Here is a 17,234-nt window from a genome sequence, read left to right on the forward strand (position 1 = left end):
GACTCTATGTGTCTGGGAGATGTTAAATCTCACAGAAATAATTTCTGTCTTGCTAACCAAATATTTTTGTTCAAATGCAGAACCCAGTGTGCTCAAGTAGTTAGAAACATGAATAGATTGGAGAAGATCAGAACTTCACTTGAATATAAAAATTATGCTTTATGAATCTAAACATTATGCACTCCTACTGCAACTTTTTTCTGAAGTAGATAAAACAATCTCCCAAATTTTTTTGAAAAATTTTAGCTTTCGGAATAGTGTGGTGTCAGTGTCCTTGTTTCACTTCCAGAAGCTGAATAGCTGAAAAGTAACTTTTCTTTCTTTTTTTTTTTTTTTTTGTACATCTGTGGGGGCTTTTTAAATAATAAAGTAATGTATCTCCTGAGAATATCTCCATAGTAGAAGCTCTGGGAGCCTCATTCAGCCTTTTTTTCCCCATTATGAATGTTTGTAACTTCTCTCTGCCTACACAACCAAGCTTTTAATTCTGCATTAGTGAGGTTTGCAGTGATGCACCCAAACATGTACATTTTAATTTTTTTTGTGATATCATGAGCCACTCTCTGTTCCAACATGAGGTCTGGGTCTCCCAGAGGAGAATGCTGCCTCGTAAAGGCAGGCATCACGCCAGTTTACAAGATTATGCTTATATTTGCACTCACAGATTGTAAATCAAGTTCGCTCTCACTTCTCCTGGTTTAGTACTGCTTGCTGGGCTGACTCTTAAGTTGCAAGTATTCCTTTCAAAAAATTACAGAGCTGCTGTGGAATTATCCATCCCACCTTCTAAGATTCAAGTTCAGAAAACTTCAAAAGGAGCTGCGTATTTCTCTGCTTTTCCCCCGTCCTTGACTTTTGTCCTAACAATGGGGTTCAGTGTTATCTCATCCTCTGAATGAGGCTGGAGAGTGCTGCAAATTCTGTGCTTTTACTTTCACTCTTTATCAGAAAACCCTTTGAAGGAGGGTGATATCTGCTCCCTTGGCTAAAGGTTCACACCTGAGAGAGAGTTCAGCAGCAGTGGTGTCTGGTCTGTCATCACCACTCTTAAACTGTACATTACTTTGGCTTGCTTCTCACTACATAAACCATTTTTTGCCACTGCTAGCTCCTCATCTGTAGCAAAAAACCAAAAAGGTAACTGTGCAGAAATAAAGCTGGCTGCTTTGTTTTGTTTTATTCAGGCAGGTGGTGTTGCCTCTGGATTTAATCATGTTGTTACTAATGATCTGAGTGCTCAGAGGCTGCTGCATATCAAAGGCCGGAGAGTTGTAAGAGCCACAGAAGTCCCCCTGGCATGGACCAGCTTCAACAAAGGAGATTGTTTCATTATTGACCTTGGAAATGTAAGTATTTTCTGGAGCAAAACACTGAAAAGCAAGAGCTGCATCCTTTCTAAGGTTTGAGTCATCCCCTAAAACACAAAACTGATTTTGTCACTCATGTGAACCAACAGAAAGAATCTACTTTAGAAAGTTTTTTAGTGTCACACCACTTGAAAGGTTTCAAACTGCCCTAAATATTTCCTGAAGTGTGCACAGATTATCCTTCAAGAAACACTCCTCTTTCCCATTAAAGACATTGAGATTTTTTCACTACTGGTGTTTGAAGAGCTTAAACAGATCACTCTAAGTCCAGTTTGACTTTGATGCGCTCTACCAGATGAATAAGATCGGTGCCAGTGTTCAGAGCAGAACACAGATTCAACCGTTCTCTTAAGAGCATTTCTTCATAGTCATCAAACTTTGATAGTGACAGTTGACCCTAAAGAAATAGCTGCAAATGTGATTATAGAACTACTTGAATATTTCAAGAGATCACTTAAGAAGCAATCCTGTGCTTCAAGGCTTTCTGCCAAAAAAACAAGTAGACACAGCACAGAAGAATAGAGAAGAATTGGCACATAAGAGAAGATAATTCTGCTTGCTTCAAATGGCTTAAAGTGTAGTGCTGTCACATCAGGATACTTGCTAAGACTTTCTGATACCAAGAGTACCAGCTGGGATATACTCCACACTAATTAGATGCTAGTTACCAATTTGAAGTTATTCCCATGCCTCATATGCTTACATATATAAAATGGAAAGCATGTGAAAGGAAATTGTTTATCTGCAGTTGGCTTTAACTCTAGTGCTTCATAAGGAAGTGGTCAGCTGCTTCATGATCTCAGTTTCCCTGACCTATCGATAAATGGGCTCTTCTGAATTCATGGTATGCATTTGGTTTTTTCTCTGAAAGTGTCCCCTGGCATGACAGTGGAAGATAATCAAATAGCTTCTTGATATCAATACATCTTTGATTTTTATTATGCTTCACAGCCTTCTGATAGAACACCAAATAGTGTTTTTTTGAGTATGATCCTATTTCTCTTATGTCAATGTAGTTTAATAATTTGGAACAACCTGGTGATCAATATCCAAAGTAATCTCCTTTGTGTAGAAGACCCAAATCATCTATTCCCTTCCAGAGTTAACCCATGGGAGATGGAAAGTTTGGAAATAAACATTGCTAGAAAAGGCTGCTTTTGCAGTAAAGCTGTAATTTGGCTCGAGTTTTCTGGAGTTAGCCTCCCATGGACATGCTGTGGAACTGGGTGTACTCCATGAATTCAGCTTGTTCTGATCCTTACTGTGCTGCAGTGACCCAGATGACCTTGAGCAATTACTCAGGCCACACTGCAAGCATGGCAGTTACACTATGAAATGCACTATGGGTGTATTGCAGTGTTACATGTATAGCTTGGGACCATCCCTTTTGGTGAGAGTGCTGTCATTAGGCAATTTAAATGTAGTATGGCTTTAGAGTCTTTACCTGATACTGAATGTACATTGGGAGCCTTTTAATTTTTTCAGTGTAACATCACCAGTTTCTGAGTCACTATTTGACAAGATAGAGGTCAAGCAGCAGTGCAACGCTGTGCCTCTGCAAGAAGAAAGATTAGATGTGAACAATATCTAGATCTCTCTTTTTTTTTTTTGCCATTCTATGGGAAATGTCAGTCAAATCACATGACTAAAACCATTCTTGGTCTTGTCATGTTAGTTGTGTAAGGGAGATGGGTTTTTCTGGATGTACTTAGGAAAAAAGAGCTTTAGCATCTAGATATTCACAGTCATAGGTTATTGCATAAACCAGACCATGCTTGTGGGAGGTGCAAGTGTGTGACATAGTTCAGGGTGACTTCACAAGTCTAGTGAAGTACCTCTAAATAAAGGGGTGTGAAAGAAAATACAATGTCACAGGAGAAACCTTGCTCAAGTTTTATAAGAACTATATTTCAAGCTGAAATAACTGTACTTCATATTGAAATTTTTCTATGACTGGAGGCCCTCTGTAAATGGGCAAGACTTTGAGTCTTTACAGCAGCTCTTAATTGAATTTAAGGTTCCTTTGAAAAAAGAAAAGTATTTTGGCTAAAGTAGATTCCTTTACTTAACAATTGAAATAAAATTAATCTTAATTAGGGTTGCTTTTGAGTCTTGGTATTTATTGCAGACCACTGCAGACTCATTGTCTAAGAATGGGTGGTAATTGCATAAAATAATGAGCTTATGGTCAGTGCTTTTAATATCAAATCATTGTAGTGTGTCAAATAAGATGATTTTCCAAGATGTAGTTTCCCCAGTCTCTTAGCTAACCAGAAGGATAGTCTCTAAGGCACTGAAAAATTGCTTGTGCTGTCCATTTCCTGTTGTATTTTATCAAGCCACTTATCTAATATAATAAAAAATCATTTCAGTTTTCCCATTGAGCTCAATTACTGTAGTATTTTAAATTCATGGTTTGAACAGATAAGGGAAAATTATGAATGATAATAATGAATAGAAACAAAATTATTACTTATCACTAGGATTTCCTTTACAGGGACAATGCGTTAAGCAGAAAGTGTGTGTGGGCGTTTTAAGCTAGGTTCACATATTTATGGTTCAAGTTCTGATGTTTATCTGATACCTAGATCATAGAATAGGATTGGTTGGAAGGGAACCAAGATGATGTTTTAAAGGTCATCTAGATCAACTACCCCTGCAATGAGCAGGGACATCTCCAACAAGCTGAGGTTGCTCTGTTCCCTGTTCAGCCTGACCTTGAATGAAGGTTATTCCATCTTGACCCAGCCTTCCGAGTTATTGGAGTCAAACCTTGGTTGGAAATAAGATCAAAAAATAGTGTTGTAACTGCCTGTCTCCTGACCCCTCTCTTAAAGGTGGTTGGGATCCCAATGGGGTCATGTCCCATGAGCACAACTAAATGTGTTACTAAACCACATTTACAGCACTTCAAATGTGCTGCCCAGGTTTCACCTTGCCTCCTTTGAATTCTCTTGGCTGGAAGAGAAAACAGCTGCAGAAGGCAAAGAAAGCACTGTCTGTGCTATGAGGAGAGTTGTTATGTATGGGAAATGTGTGAAGACCTTTTAGTCAAACAGTCTTCTCTAACACATGATCTGAGAGCTGTGACTAACTATCTTCCTGTAGAGTGAGTGATCCAGGAGTGATCCAGCAGCAGCTGGGATGCCAGACACTAATTTAAATTGTGGTGTTTTTTCTACATGGGATTTCCATGACAGCTCTTTGATGGACCTGGGAATCTCTCTGTAAGGGAGTCTTTGGGCAAGACAGGCAGTTGCTGAGAAGGCTGGAGTGGAGCACACCTTACTTTGTCAGGTGCTGCTTAGTGCATCTTGTCCGGGCATAGATCTGCTCAAGGCCTCCCAGGAGCTGATATTTTCTGCCACACAATCACAGAATAGGCTAAGCTGGAAGGGACCTGCAAGGATCGAGAAGTCAAACTCTGAGCCCCAAACAGGGACAGCCTCAAGAGTCACACTCTGTGACTCCGAGAGCATTGTCCAAATTCCTCTTGAACTCTCTCAGGCTTGGTGCTGTGACCATGTTTCTGAGGAGCCCATTTCCAGTGCCCAACCAGCATCTGGATGAAGAACCTTTTTCTAATATCCAACCTAAACTCCTCTGATACTACTTCAGACCATTCCCTCAGGTCCTGTCACTGGACACCACAGAGAAAAGATCAGTGCCTGCCTCTCCTCTTCCCCTCAGGAGGAAACTGTAGACTGCAATGAGGTCTTCTCTCAGTTTCCTCTTCTCCAGGTTGAAGAGGGCAAGTGACCTCAGATGATCCTCATACAGCTACCCCACAAAGCCTTTCCAAATCCTGTCCTGAACTATTGCTGCTATCCCACCTAAGAGGCACTAGGGTGGGTTTGACAGTTCTTGGTGGCCTTAAACTGCCTGGCCTTGCTCTGTGCTCCCCTTTACCTCCAGATGCAGCTCTCTCTCTTTCACCCCATCCTCCAGCCACCTCCCCTTAGACACAGTCCTTATTCTTCCTTCATCACCAAGACGATTCTCAAAACAGCAAGGAGCAGGAAGATATGGAAAATGATCACAGAAGGCGAGGGAAAAGATGAATCACTGTGAATAATAGTGATATACAGTTGTAGTGAATATGTATGTGGTGCATAACATACATACAGTTTTTGAGGCCATTTTAGTATTTATCTAGATGCATATGTAAATATACTGTATATGTGTTAAAATAAGGAGGTGAAGGGCAATGTGTGGTATTTACCACTGAGGTTTGAGCTTGGGCCTGATTATAGCTGGAAAGTTTTGTCAGTACAGTAAAAGTTCTGCAGGCAGAACATCACCTTTCTCCCAAAGGAAGAGTGCAGATGGGTGAGGTGATAACTATAGCTCAATCTAAATGAAGATTGAAGGTAAGCTGTACTCAGTTGTCCATTCTTCCTATTCCTATATTGGGGCTTATAAATTGATTTATAAACAGCCAAAAGGTTGCTGGTTTGAAATGTACGAGCCTATTAGATATTCATGAAACAACTTGTGCTATCTAGCAATCAATGTATGTATTTCTCAAAGGCTTCATGAATCCAAATGAAAATTATGAAGTTTGAATTCAAACGTGTGAGACTGAACAGAGTTGTCATCATGTATCTGTCAGCATGTTCTATGAGAACAGTGAAACAATAAGCATGTCAGAAGAAAAAAAATTGCTGCCTTGTAACAATGACCCTACAATAAATACATCAGGCAAAAAGGCTGGCTTTCTATGGCAGCTGCTTTTCATAACAACGTTTAACTTGGTATAAATTAAGTTATGTTTAATATTTTAATTATTATTAAAGAAAAGTAACTTCTGCTTTTTAAAGAGCAAGATAACAGATACTTGCTTTATGATTATGACCACGGGGTATGATTCAGCATCACACTGCAACCTTAAGCATCATTGTCTTAGTGGCTTCTCTAATCTTCTTCCCTCAGTATTTCTTTTAGGTGGCTTTGTTTCTCTTCCATTGGATAAAGCAGTTCACAGCAGGCATATTAATTGCCTTAATAAAATCACTGTTAAGGTATAAACAGGGCTGGAAGAGCAGATTCTTGGCATTTTGCAGTTCCTCACTGTACATTTCTAGTTGCTTTCCCTGGCTCTAACAACTGACTCATGTTGTTTTTCCATTCACATGTTTCTCCTACAACTAACCTCTTCCCCAGTTTCCCCCAGCTGAGAGTTAAACTATTGCTCATACTGCAGCAGGAAGCTGCCAAACAAGTGGCTGAGCTTGAAGAACTAAAGTGCTTAGGTTCTTTATTAACTTTATAGACTTATTAACAGCATTAAAATGTTGTTCTGTCTATACAATGTGTATCTTGGTTAGCAAGCATCTTAATTTTTCTGTAATCCTGTGAACCAGTTACTCTAACAGTGTAAATGCCAACACTCTGGAAGTTGTTATAGTCCCAAAGTCATCAGATGGAGGAAAAAAAAATTAAGTCCTTTTGCCCCCCACTTCAGTTAAAAATATTCAGAGTATGGATTTTATTCATACTGTATGGACTGGAAACTTTCCCCTTACCCCCACTTGTATACAGAAAAGTAGCTGAACCAGAGAACATTGTTTAAGCTTCAGGTGGACTGGACACACATGTATCCACAAGGATTCAGTTAAGTTAGTTTTCTTCCTGATGTTTTGCTGCTTGAGCTGCTGTTGTTTAGAATTAAGATTATGCTGGTATTGACCCCTTAATCCACTGTGGCAAGGACTCTTCCTAGTGCATACTAGCAAAACAGGTGTGAGAGGAAAAATGAATGTACTAAGTGTATGACTGCTATATCTGACTTATTTTTAGTCTAAAATTTGTTCTGAGTCAAATGGGAGACTCCAAAATCTGGTTACAAAGACACTATTGTAATTTTACTAGGGCCAGACTCGTGGTGGCCTCAGAGGTATTTTGGCTGAGTGAATTTGGAGTTTGTTTTGGATTATCAAAACTCCACAGCTTTCAATGGTTCACAGTATTACAGTTTCAACAAACTATATTTTATGGATATGTGAAATAAGAGGTTTTTTCCCTGTCTGTATCAAGAATTCAACAGTCAAGAAAGGAAAAAAAAGTGAATAATTTAAAGAGAAAAATGTCTTCAGAAGTCTATATTAATCTGGTTGAGTCCAAACATTCTTCTTAATGCATATTTTCAGTTCCTTTAAAAACCTTGGATGTCAGTGAGCTGACAAAAAGCACGGCATTCTAGTTACTTTTGTTCAGTTCACTTATTTTCTTCACCATGTGGACTTGTTTTCTTGTTTTAGCACTTTCCTGTACCTAAAACCAAACCAAAACAAAACCACCAAACATAAAGACTCCATACTCTTGTTTTAGGGCACTCTGTTTTATTTCCAAAAACTTGGTGTTTGAAATACAAATACCAATGTAATATGCCATTGCTTTATGAATACTTAGAATTGAAGCCATTACAAATATTTCTGTTTGCAGCTCATGCATACTTTTTTTCAAATTTATTTCTATTTTGTATTGGCCTTTCTTCATTAAGCATATTAAGTTTAATTACAAGACTAGACTTTCAACGAGCTAAAAGGAGCTCGTGCCTTATCAGAGCAGCTGTTCACTAATGACCATGAAGAATCTCAGCTGAGTGCCTGCCCATTATTTTGATAGCAGCATGATAAGATGTGTATAAAGCTTTGCCAGTATTCATCCATCTGCCTCTAGCATTGCTGGGCATTTTATTCCCCACTTCCTTCAGGAGGTTAGTACTCTGAGTGCTGGCTCTTTTGGGGACTCCTACATCACAGCTCTTCTCCTCGTGACCTGCCCATCCTTACAAGCCTCATCAGCCGCCCTTCTGCCTGCAGTGAAATCACTGCAGGTGGCCTTCTGGGATGTGCTTATTTGCCTGGGCTCTGATCTGCTGCTGAACAGCAGCAGCTAAATCAAAGAGAAGGGAGGAATTAAGGCGATTATAACTTTACAAATATTCTTTTCTCGTTTTCAGCCCTTTAGTCTGAGTTGTGGGGGTAAAGAGAATGTAGTATGGAGTGAGCAGATTTAGCTGAATAGTCTTCTCTGCATTAGAGCTGTACCTCTGCTGCACCAAATGTTGGGGTTTAGAGGAAAGGAAGACAACATCCTGACTGACAGATATTGAGTTGGCATAAATTTCATCATGACAACATGAAAAGGTCCACACCATAGATTTTAGCTCTCTCTCAGCTAAGAGTGGTATTTTTTTTTTTTAATTGAGGTGCTATTACATTTTGAGAGCTTGTTCTGGAGTGTATGTGGGCAAAGGGTGGACAGGTTTAAGGTGTATCAGGGCCTCCAAACAAAGAAAAGGGGCATACCAGCTTGTGATGCTTGGCTTAAATTATTTCCTTAATTAAAGTTTGAGGTTTATTTCAGTATTTTAAGGTGAATGGGATTTAAGCATTTCACTGTTATTTTCTACCTAAATGGAAGTTTCACCACAAACGTGCTTCAAATTAGAGTTTTGAAACCTATTTAATTTGTTTAGCTTTTTAATATCTCTTCATGTAAGAGAATGCAAATCAGCAATTACAGTAGAGGCCTGGAAATTAGTAGATATTTCAACAGACATATAGGTTTGAAACACTTGCATGTTTAGGGCATGTTTAACTACAGAAAAACAGCTTCATGGATTTAAGCTTCTTGGCTTTTCCGGTTGTTGTCCTGGCTAAGATCCACAGAAATGACCACAAAAGATCCAGAAAAGATATTTTCATTTGCCTCCAGACTAAGGAGGCTGCCAGTTGAATACAGAGGTGGCTATGTGTTGGAAGGGAAAAAACTGGGTTTTATGTCACTTCTGAAATAAGTGGGGTTTTTTTTGTTTTGTTTGTTTTTCCTTCTCTTGCTGTGCATGCCGTTTGGGGCTGGAGCAGGAAGCAGGAGGTGTACTTTCACAGTCCCCCTCCATACAGGGAAAAATGCCAAGGTGCTCTTGCTCAGGATTACACATGTGCCACACATAATCATCCTGATGCACAACTTCTGTATAGAAGCTAAATGTTGGGTCATTTTTTATGTGCTGGAGAAATCTCATGTGACTTGCACAAGGTCGCTCTCCAGGCCAGAAGCTATTAGGAGTCATAGCAGTGAATTCTGAGTCTCTTATGGGTGTCCCCAAAATGTGCAGTTGAGGGGAGAGCTCATTCTGACCACAGTGTACATGGCATGGACCCAGCTTGGCTTCCTATCCTCACTTAGGAGCTCTAGGGTGGTCACTGTTATTCATAATAACATTTTTCATTATAACTTTTCATTATAAACTTGTTCATTATGAGGTTTTCTTGCCCTCAGCTATTAATTGTCCCACCGTGGTCTGACAATTGTATTGATATCAACAGACATTTATATAGAGTATCTCTCAGAATTCTTGTTTAAGAGGTTTAAAAAAAATAAATACTGCTAGTACAAACTTCTGAAAATAAACTGGGCTTGGCACAGGAATTACTGATGAATGAAGCCCTTTTATTTTGAGGGGAGTGAACACTTGAAGTCTGTTTTCATTTTAATGGAAACATTTCTTGTCAACCTGCCAATTTCAAATAAAGTCAGCAAAACATACCTAAAAATAGTGAAGGTGTAGTACAGCTAGGAAACTGTGAAAGTAGTGAGTGAGCTTAAGCTAAATATAATATTTTGCCGATAGTTGAGCACTTTATATGTGTAAAAATAAATACATTAATAATGAAATATGATCCAGAAGATCAATGATTTGTTGGATATGGTTAGATAACTAATTGACTGTATTTCAGGTAAATTCAGATCTAAACATTAGGCTTCTCAAGATGTGGCTTTAACTTCAAAAATTCTTTTTCTGGTTTTAAATTATTGAAAAACTGAATCTGCCTAGAGGTTGAAATGGATAAATTATATCAGGAAGGCAAACTTGTAGATACTCAGCTTCTCTACTCTGAGGCCTCAAAATTAGATACCTTGAAAATGAGATTATTTTAGTTCAGAAGAGAAAATTAATGAAATCCATGCTCCTGAAAGCTTTAGCACTGAATAATTAAGGTATTTTAGTGATCATAGTAAATACATTACAGTATTATATACTTTGGGACATTTTTATGACTTGTGGCTGCTCACATCCTTCTGTTTGATTATACACTACATAAAGTTTAACTTCCAGGCTTTTAATAAAGAATAGTGTCTTTATTCTCTATCTCTGCTAAAAAGAAGCAGATTCTTATTTCTCTAGCTTTTAAAATCAGTATTTTTTCAAATAACCATGTCAGATGGATCTTGTGAATCTCCAGATCAAGAATGTTTTCAGACGCTGCTTGTTGATTCAAGTGGTGGTTTACACAGCAGAAGAAAACCAGGAACATGGACGCCATGTCCATAAGAAAAATAATGAAACCTGCAAATTTAAAAATCTGAAATCCATTACTGTCGATTTTTAAAGGTCCTTCTCCTTCCTCAGGTTCATTTGAAGCCTAAAGCCTGTGGACTGTAGGAGAGCTCAGTTTCTTCAGTCACTTGCTGACTGAAGGCAGATAGGGAGAGTAAACTGTGAATGTGGAGTAACTTGGGTGCAGTGAGGCCTTTAGGAGATGCTAAGAAAAGAAAATGTGAATTTATTGTCCAAGAAGTAAAGGTCTTTGTAATTTAGAGTGGCAGTTTGTCTCACAATATCCCTTGTGGTTAGCACTGCAAAAATACTCATTTCGTAGATGCAACTACTTGTTTGAGGTTCCATCTCCAGTTACCAAAAGCCAAGAGAAGGCCGATGGGTACAACTGAAGCTGCACTTCCAACCTTTCTGAATGAGCAATCTCCACCAATTGCCACGTCAACACAGAGATAAGGCATTAACTGCCTTACCTCTTTCCCTAGTCCTCTTTTTTATGACTTCTTACTCTTCCTTATTGCTTCTACACACTGTGGGAAATAAAGAATTCCTGTTTATTGCTGCAGTATGTCTAGTGACTCCTGGCTTCTCACATAATTGAAAATAGTAGGATGTAGGCCAAGATGAGAAACATGCTAAAGGAGCCTGTGTTGTGGAAAGTCTCCATGAAGTTGGTAGAAAATGGCTGAAGCAGTGCCTGGCAATAACAAATGTATTAAAAAAATCTGCTCATATTGGAACATTCTACTTTCTACATCTTCAGTTCTTTAGAAAATTATTTCCCTAAGTATGAACAGACATTTTGTTTTCCTGGGCAAATGTACAAAGTCAGATTTAAGATAATGTTCAGACCTGACACCAGCTATATCTCCAGATTCTGGATACTTGGTAAACTGACAATATTTAAACCAGAACTTAGAAGCAATTTTTTTAAAAAATTTAAACCTACAGTCAAGCTGTTAAAGGCAAGCTGAAAACCTCACAGCTTTCATTGCATAATATCTGCAAGGTGAAAGAGATACAGTTCTGTGAATCTGTGGTGTAATCCTGACAAAGCTTAGAACTTGTCTTTGAAGAGATGCTTCTGAAGCGGGGATGGGAGGTTGGAAGGGAACAGGGAGATCACTGAGATCTCCCTGTGGGGTTTTTTTGTGTCCAAACTGGTGAAAAGTAACTGTTGGAAGTTACTAGTGCTGTTTTGCATGCAAATGCCATCAATATTTGCTGTCTTCTAAAAATTTGCACCTGCTGGTACTGAGAAACTGTGCTTCATCCCTCACTTGTCTCAAATCACCCTTTCAAGTAGTGTTAAAGAGCAACAGTGGTCAGCAGAAATAACTTTTTTTATAATGAAACAGATTTTTATCTCAAATCTAAGTTTTATACAGTTGCATATACAACATAAAACTAAACTCAAGTAATTTATTCAGGGAGGCCTTTGATTAAAATTTACATTGCAGATGAACACAAACCAGTTGAAACTTTTTAAACTTAAAATGACTGTGCACCTTTATTGGTGTACTGTTTGAGCTATTTGACAGAATCATGTGAAGAATCAAATTACCTTCTTCCAGGAGAAGGTGGGAAAAGCAACCAGCCAAGCTGAGTCATTTCGTTTGACTGGCTCCTTCCAGCCCAGCCTCTAGCCTCCCTGCAGCTTGTGTTATGTCTTTTTTTAGTAATTTTCGTCAAGACTGAAATCTAAAGTCTTTATTCTGAAATGCTTCAAGTTCTGAATGAATAATGGGAGTTGCCAAAACTGGGGATCCTTGGTCTGTGTGGCTTAATCAGGTGACATATCTAAGGCTGGTTCTGACGTCTCCCTTTCCTGAGAGGTGCCCTGGGAACATGCTGCATTCTGCAAAACGTCAACTAATAAAAACTGAATTGAAAGATCTAACTGTAACACATACAGTCAGGATCTTCCTTGAGATTTTGAAATTTATTTGTTTCTTGATACAGGTGAGTACCAGTACTGCTGAGGTACCATACAAGAGGAGCTGATATATATAAAATTTGCAGCAGCAAATTTAGAAGTTTCTGATTGTTTAATTAGGTGAAGGTCTGTATGTAATTGGGATAAAAATCAAGCCAAAACTGGGCTCAAGTGATGTCCTAATACGTGAAAACTAAATTTTATTATGTAAATATCTTGCTTATTACAGCATCACATGACGCAGACCTTTGAGATTAAAAGATCTCTGAGGTCACCGAGTTCAACCTTTGACTGAACACCACTTTGTCAACCAGACCACAGCACTGAATGCCACATCTAGAGTTTTTTTAAACACCTCTCCAGGGATGTGACTCCACCACCTCCCTGGGCAGCCCATTCCAATGTTGATTCACCCTTTCTGTGAAGAAATTTCTCCTAATATCCAACCTAAATCTCTCCTGGTGCAGTTTGAGATTTTGTCATAAGTACTGCAAATATTTACATGATTGAGCAACTCTCTTCTAGAAAGTACTTCTGAAAGATGTAAATTCACTGATGTTCTGGTGGTTTAGATTTAGAAGGATAAGTATTAATAAAATAAATTTCATAATTTTGCTGTGTTGAATCCTATTGCTAATGTGTGTGTTCTTCTGATTATTTCAGGAAATCTATCAGTGGTGTGGCTCGTCATGCAATAAGTACGAGCGGCTGAAGGCTACACAGGTTGCTGTTGGCATTCGGGACAATGAACGAAATGGAAGGTCTAAATTAATTACTGTGGAAGAAGGGAGTGAGCCAGACCGGCTCATTGAGGTATTGTAATGTGCTAACTTGTTGCTGACAGAGCTGTGAATAAAAGTTTTTGCACCTCAGGAACTAAATCAGATTGGGTTGATGCTAGGAAGACAGATAAAGGGTATAGTAGGCCAGATTTTATACCTTTTCCTTCCTTCCTTATCCAGGCAGTGTTAATTTAATTGGGCATTACAGTCTGAGATAATTAATTATCTGAGAATTCTTTTACAAGAGCAAATGTTTGCTTTATTGAGTTAGCAGTACAGTGACTGAATTAACAGCATGGCTTGCACAGAAGCACACTATCAGCTCTTTGTGGGGAAGGAGCGTCCATCTGGGACAGCACCAAACAAAGGAAGACACAGAATTACTGTGTGTAGAAGGTAAAAAAATGTAGCAAATTGCATATTGATGCAGGGGGCCAAGCACACTGCTTTGCATACTTCTGCTTCTGTTTCCAGATCATATGCACCTAAGCCTTTAGTAACCCAGTGAGCCCCTTCCTCATATGTTTAGAAAGTTTAACCATTTACTTAAAATCCCCAGATTTCAGGTATCATAACTGAGCTGATCAAAGTAGAGTGGAAAAAAATTTCCCAATTTGTGGATTTTTCAGATCTCAAAAAATTAACAAATGCTCATGTGTTTTTGCAGGCTGCATACTAATAAAATCATTGGCACGTAGCATTAGTGGCCTAAATTAAGCTTCTTCCATTCATTCTCTAAAAAGAGAGGAGAGGGCAGCAGGGTCACAAAGCAGTCCTTCAATAAAATGGAATATATACAGCTAGGATATTGTCTTGTACTCCAGATTAAGTTCAGGAAGTAAAGCTAATGGTGCATGCAGGAGTGCAATTATTTTTTTGTGGTGCTTTCATTCAGTGTGGTCATATGCAGCATAACTAGTTACTGCCTGAGCAGAAAAACAGGTGCAGAGCCAGCAGCCCGTGGCTGTGCTGGCTGTGGGGACCCTTTGGGTGGACTGTCCATATACTTGCAAGGACCTCTTTTCCTGTGGGTTTGGGTACAGATGTGTCTGTGTTCAGAAGTAGGAGAGGTGGGGCCCAATATACTTGAGATTTTTGAAGAGGGAGAAAAAGTCCAAGCAGACAATCCTCTGTATGTTTTTTTTCTTCCTTGTACAGACTTTCCACACTGGCTCTGACGTGGCACATGTTTTACATGAATAACCCTTTTGAAAAGAGCACAGAGAGACAATTAGATTCCTAATTTGAATCACAGCATTGGGTTGCATCCTGCTGCAGCTGGGGCTGGGTGGCCCTGGGACCCTGCCCCTGGCCACAGCTGCTGCTGCCAAGCCCAGCCCAGGCTTACCACTGGAGGCTCTGAACAGAGCTTCTGATACACTCATGTCTGACTTGGGAGCAGTATCAGAGCAGCTCCCTTTGCTCCTCTTAATCTGGCTCAGGTGCAGGTAAGTTGGACTTACGTTCTATCCCAGAGAGGACACGGTCCAGCTGCAGGCCACCTCCCTGCCATCCCCCTCCAGAGGCTCTGAGGGGAAGAAATATGCCTGCCCTTGCATCTCTTTGCCAGACTTTCATTTGTGTGAAACTGTTGTTTTGTAGCAACCTTGACACATGATTAAGGGCAGGAAAACACCAAGGTTGCCTTTTGATCCTGCAGTACACTGTTACTGTGTCGGGGAATAAATTTTTTCTTCACTTGCAGAGCAGTGTATGAAGAAGTTTCTGCTTTTCTTTGAGGATTCTGAATATAGAGGGAACAGAAATGGGTAGTTCAATGCAATTAGATTAATTGCTTTTATTGCTGCCACTGTGATGAGCTCAGTTTGAGTGAGCGTGTCTCCAGTCAGGGTTTATCTTCTAGTCTGCATTATGCTAGCCTTGCTTATGTAAGTGCTGCTTCCATAACAGGGTCTGCAGCTCAGTGATGGCTGTCCCAGTCTGCTCTGAAATGTGCTACTAATAAGTCAGGAGGGTACTTAACCTCACAAACATATAAAATTTATTAATCTTTATTCCTGTTCAAGTTTTTTCCAGTTCCTGGTACTCTTTGTTTGGATTTCTCCTTGCTTCCACAGAATTGTCTCTTAATTTGCTGTCACACCCTCCCAGGCTAACTGCTGTTGAGCTGACATAGTGTTTGTATCTTCCCTCCACATCAGGAAGGGTGGATTTTTGGCATCTCCAGCTTTCTTAGAAAAAGGTTGATTTATTTTCTAGGGAAAAGAATTATATATTTTAAATATTCGTTTTGTCATCCAGTATGCCACTGAAATCAGAAAGAGATTTCCTAAAAATATCTCCTCTGAAAAATGTCAGGAATGATTCTCCTTCCTGTGAGCTAGAAACCTGCTTTCATATCTGTGGCTAAACTTGCTCATGCAGTGCCAGAAGGAGCTTCAGGGAGGGGCTGACATACCCACCATGAGTACCAGCAGAAAGAGCCAATACTGATCTTATTCCTGCTCCACAAGATCAGAGTTGTGACTCCCTACCAGAAAAGCAAGACTTCTGTGCCTGCACTCCACCACGGAGGCAAGACAGAAGATTGGCTGAGCTAATGCTGCTACAGTTCTGTCCTGCTGTAGGATTAGCAGAGGCAGCAGTGCTGTGATGCAGTGGTGTTTCCCGGCCAGCCCACTGTCCTGCTGGGAGCTGTGGTGGTGTGGGTGAGGTGAACTTGTGTGATAAGGGCAGTTACCTGCTCCCAGCTACCACTTTTAGCAATGGGAACAGACTGCACTGCTTGAATTTGCCCATGGGAGAGAACTATCTGGAGCTGCTGTAGGGCTGGACGAATTGCTGTGGCAGACCAGCAAGATTCAGCTCTCTCGCCCTGGGAAAGGAGAATTACTAGAAGCTGGGTATGTGAGTAGTTTTTACAGCTGCAAGCCCTTTTTCATCTGTCCCCACAGATGAAAAACTTCCCCCTTGGGAACACACAGTGACCACCCTGTGCTTGCGCTCTGGATACACAGCATGTCTGGAAAGCTCAGACTTGCAGCAGGTGCACAGAAGTTCTCATAAGATGCTTCAAGGATCACTAGAACTCTGACTGTGAAGACAAGGCAGAAGCTTTCTGTGCAAACACATCAAAGATATTTATGTATCTGGCTTCACCTCTGTGTTTGCGCTTTAGGTGAAGTAGTGACTGGCAGGTTTAAAGAAGCAGTGCTGTACAGGGTTGCTACCTTGGAAAATTAAAAGAGAAACAGAACACCTTGGACAAATTGCTGCTGTTGCTGTTACTGGTCACCAGTCTCAACAGAACAATGAAAAAATCACCAGATGCCAACTCCGCTCTGATTTTCACATGTGAACAGCTGAATAGTTACCCATTCTGCTGAATCTTACACTTGAATGTTCAAATTATGTTACAGGAATTTTTGGACTTTCATTGGACCAATCCAAAGACAGATCTTAGCAGTGTTTGACTCAGTTTGGTAGCTGCAGAGTGACCACGTTAGGATGAGACCTACATTGTTTTTTTCTTTTTAAGGAGGAAGACTAAATATCAAAGATTACCTAAGACCAAAATCCTCTAGTGTCTATTGCTAGCCCCATCTGCTCCCTTGGGCCCACTGTGCTGACACTGATACTCATCCTTCTCACTGCTTGCAGTGGTAAGCAGAGATCTCACAGCACTGCTTTTTTTCCCAAGCGATCACTGAAGACTGAGAGTAGCCAAAACAATAGGCAGCCATGCTCAGGACAGGTAATTTTCTTACTCTAGTTGGAATCTCTGCTCTAATTTTGAAGAGAGGACAAAAATGGAGAAGCTGTATTTTAAAAAGAGTTTC

At 39.8% G+C, this 17,234-nt stretch overlaps 1 protein-coding gene and 1 long non-coding RNA gene across 2 annotated transcripts in view; both read left to right on the plus strand.

Moving 5' to 3' along the window:
- Positions 1–17,234, plus strand: part of LOC136360689 (uncharacterized) — a 538,204-nt gene that overhangs the window by 321,963 nt on the left and 199,007 nt on the right. The gene's annotated exons all lie outside the window — the stretch shown is intronic.
- Positions 1–17,234, plus strand: part of SCIN (scinderin) — a 48,554-nt gene that overhangs the window by 4,466 nt on the left and 26,854 nt on the right. The window contains exons 3-4 of the mRNA XM_066318110.1: positions 1,185–1,346; positions 13,316–13,465. Of these exons, the coding sequence (XP_066174207.1) occupies positions 1,185–1,346; positions 13,316–13,465 (312 nt within the window). The remainder of the gene's footprint in view (positions 1–1,184; positions 1,347–13,315; positions 13,466–17,234) is intronic.

This window comes from Sylvia atricapilla, chromosome 1 (genome assembly GCF_009819655.1).
Source record: "Sylvia atricapilla isolate bSylAtr1 chromosome 1, bSylAtr1.pri, whole genome shotgun sequence".
In the NCBI taxonomy this organism is placed as follows: Eukaryota; Metazoa; Chordata; class Aves; order Passeriformes; family Sylviidae; genus Sylvia; species Sylvia atricapilla.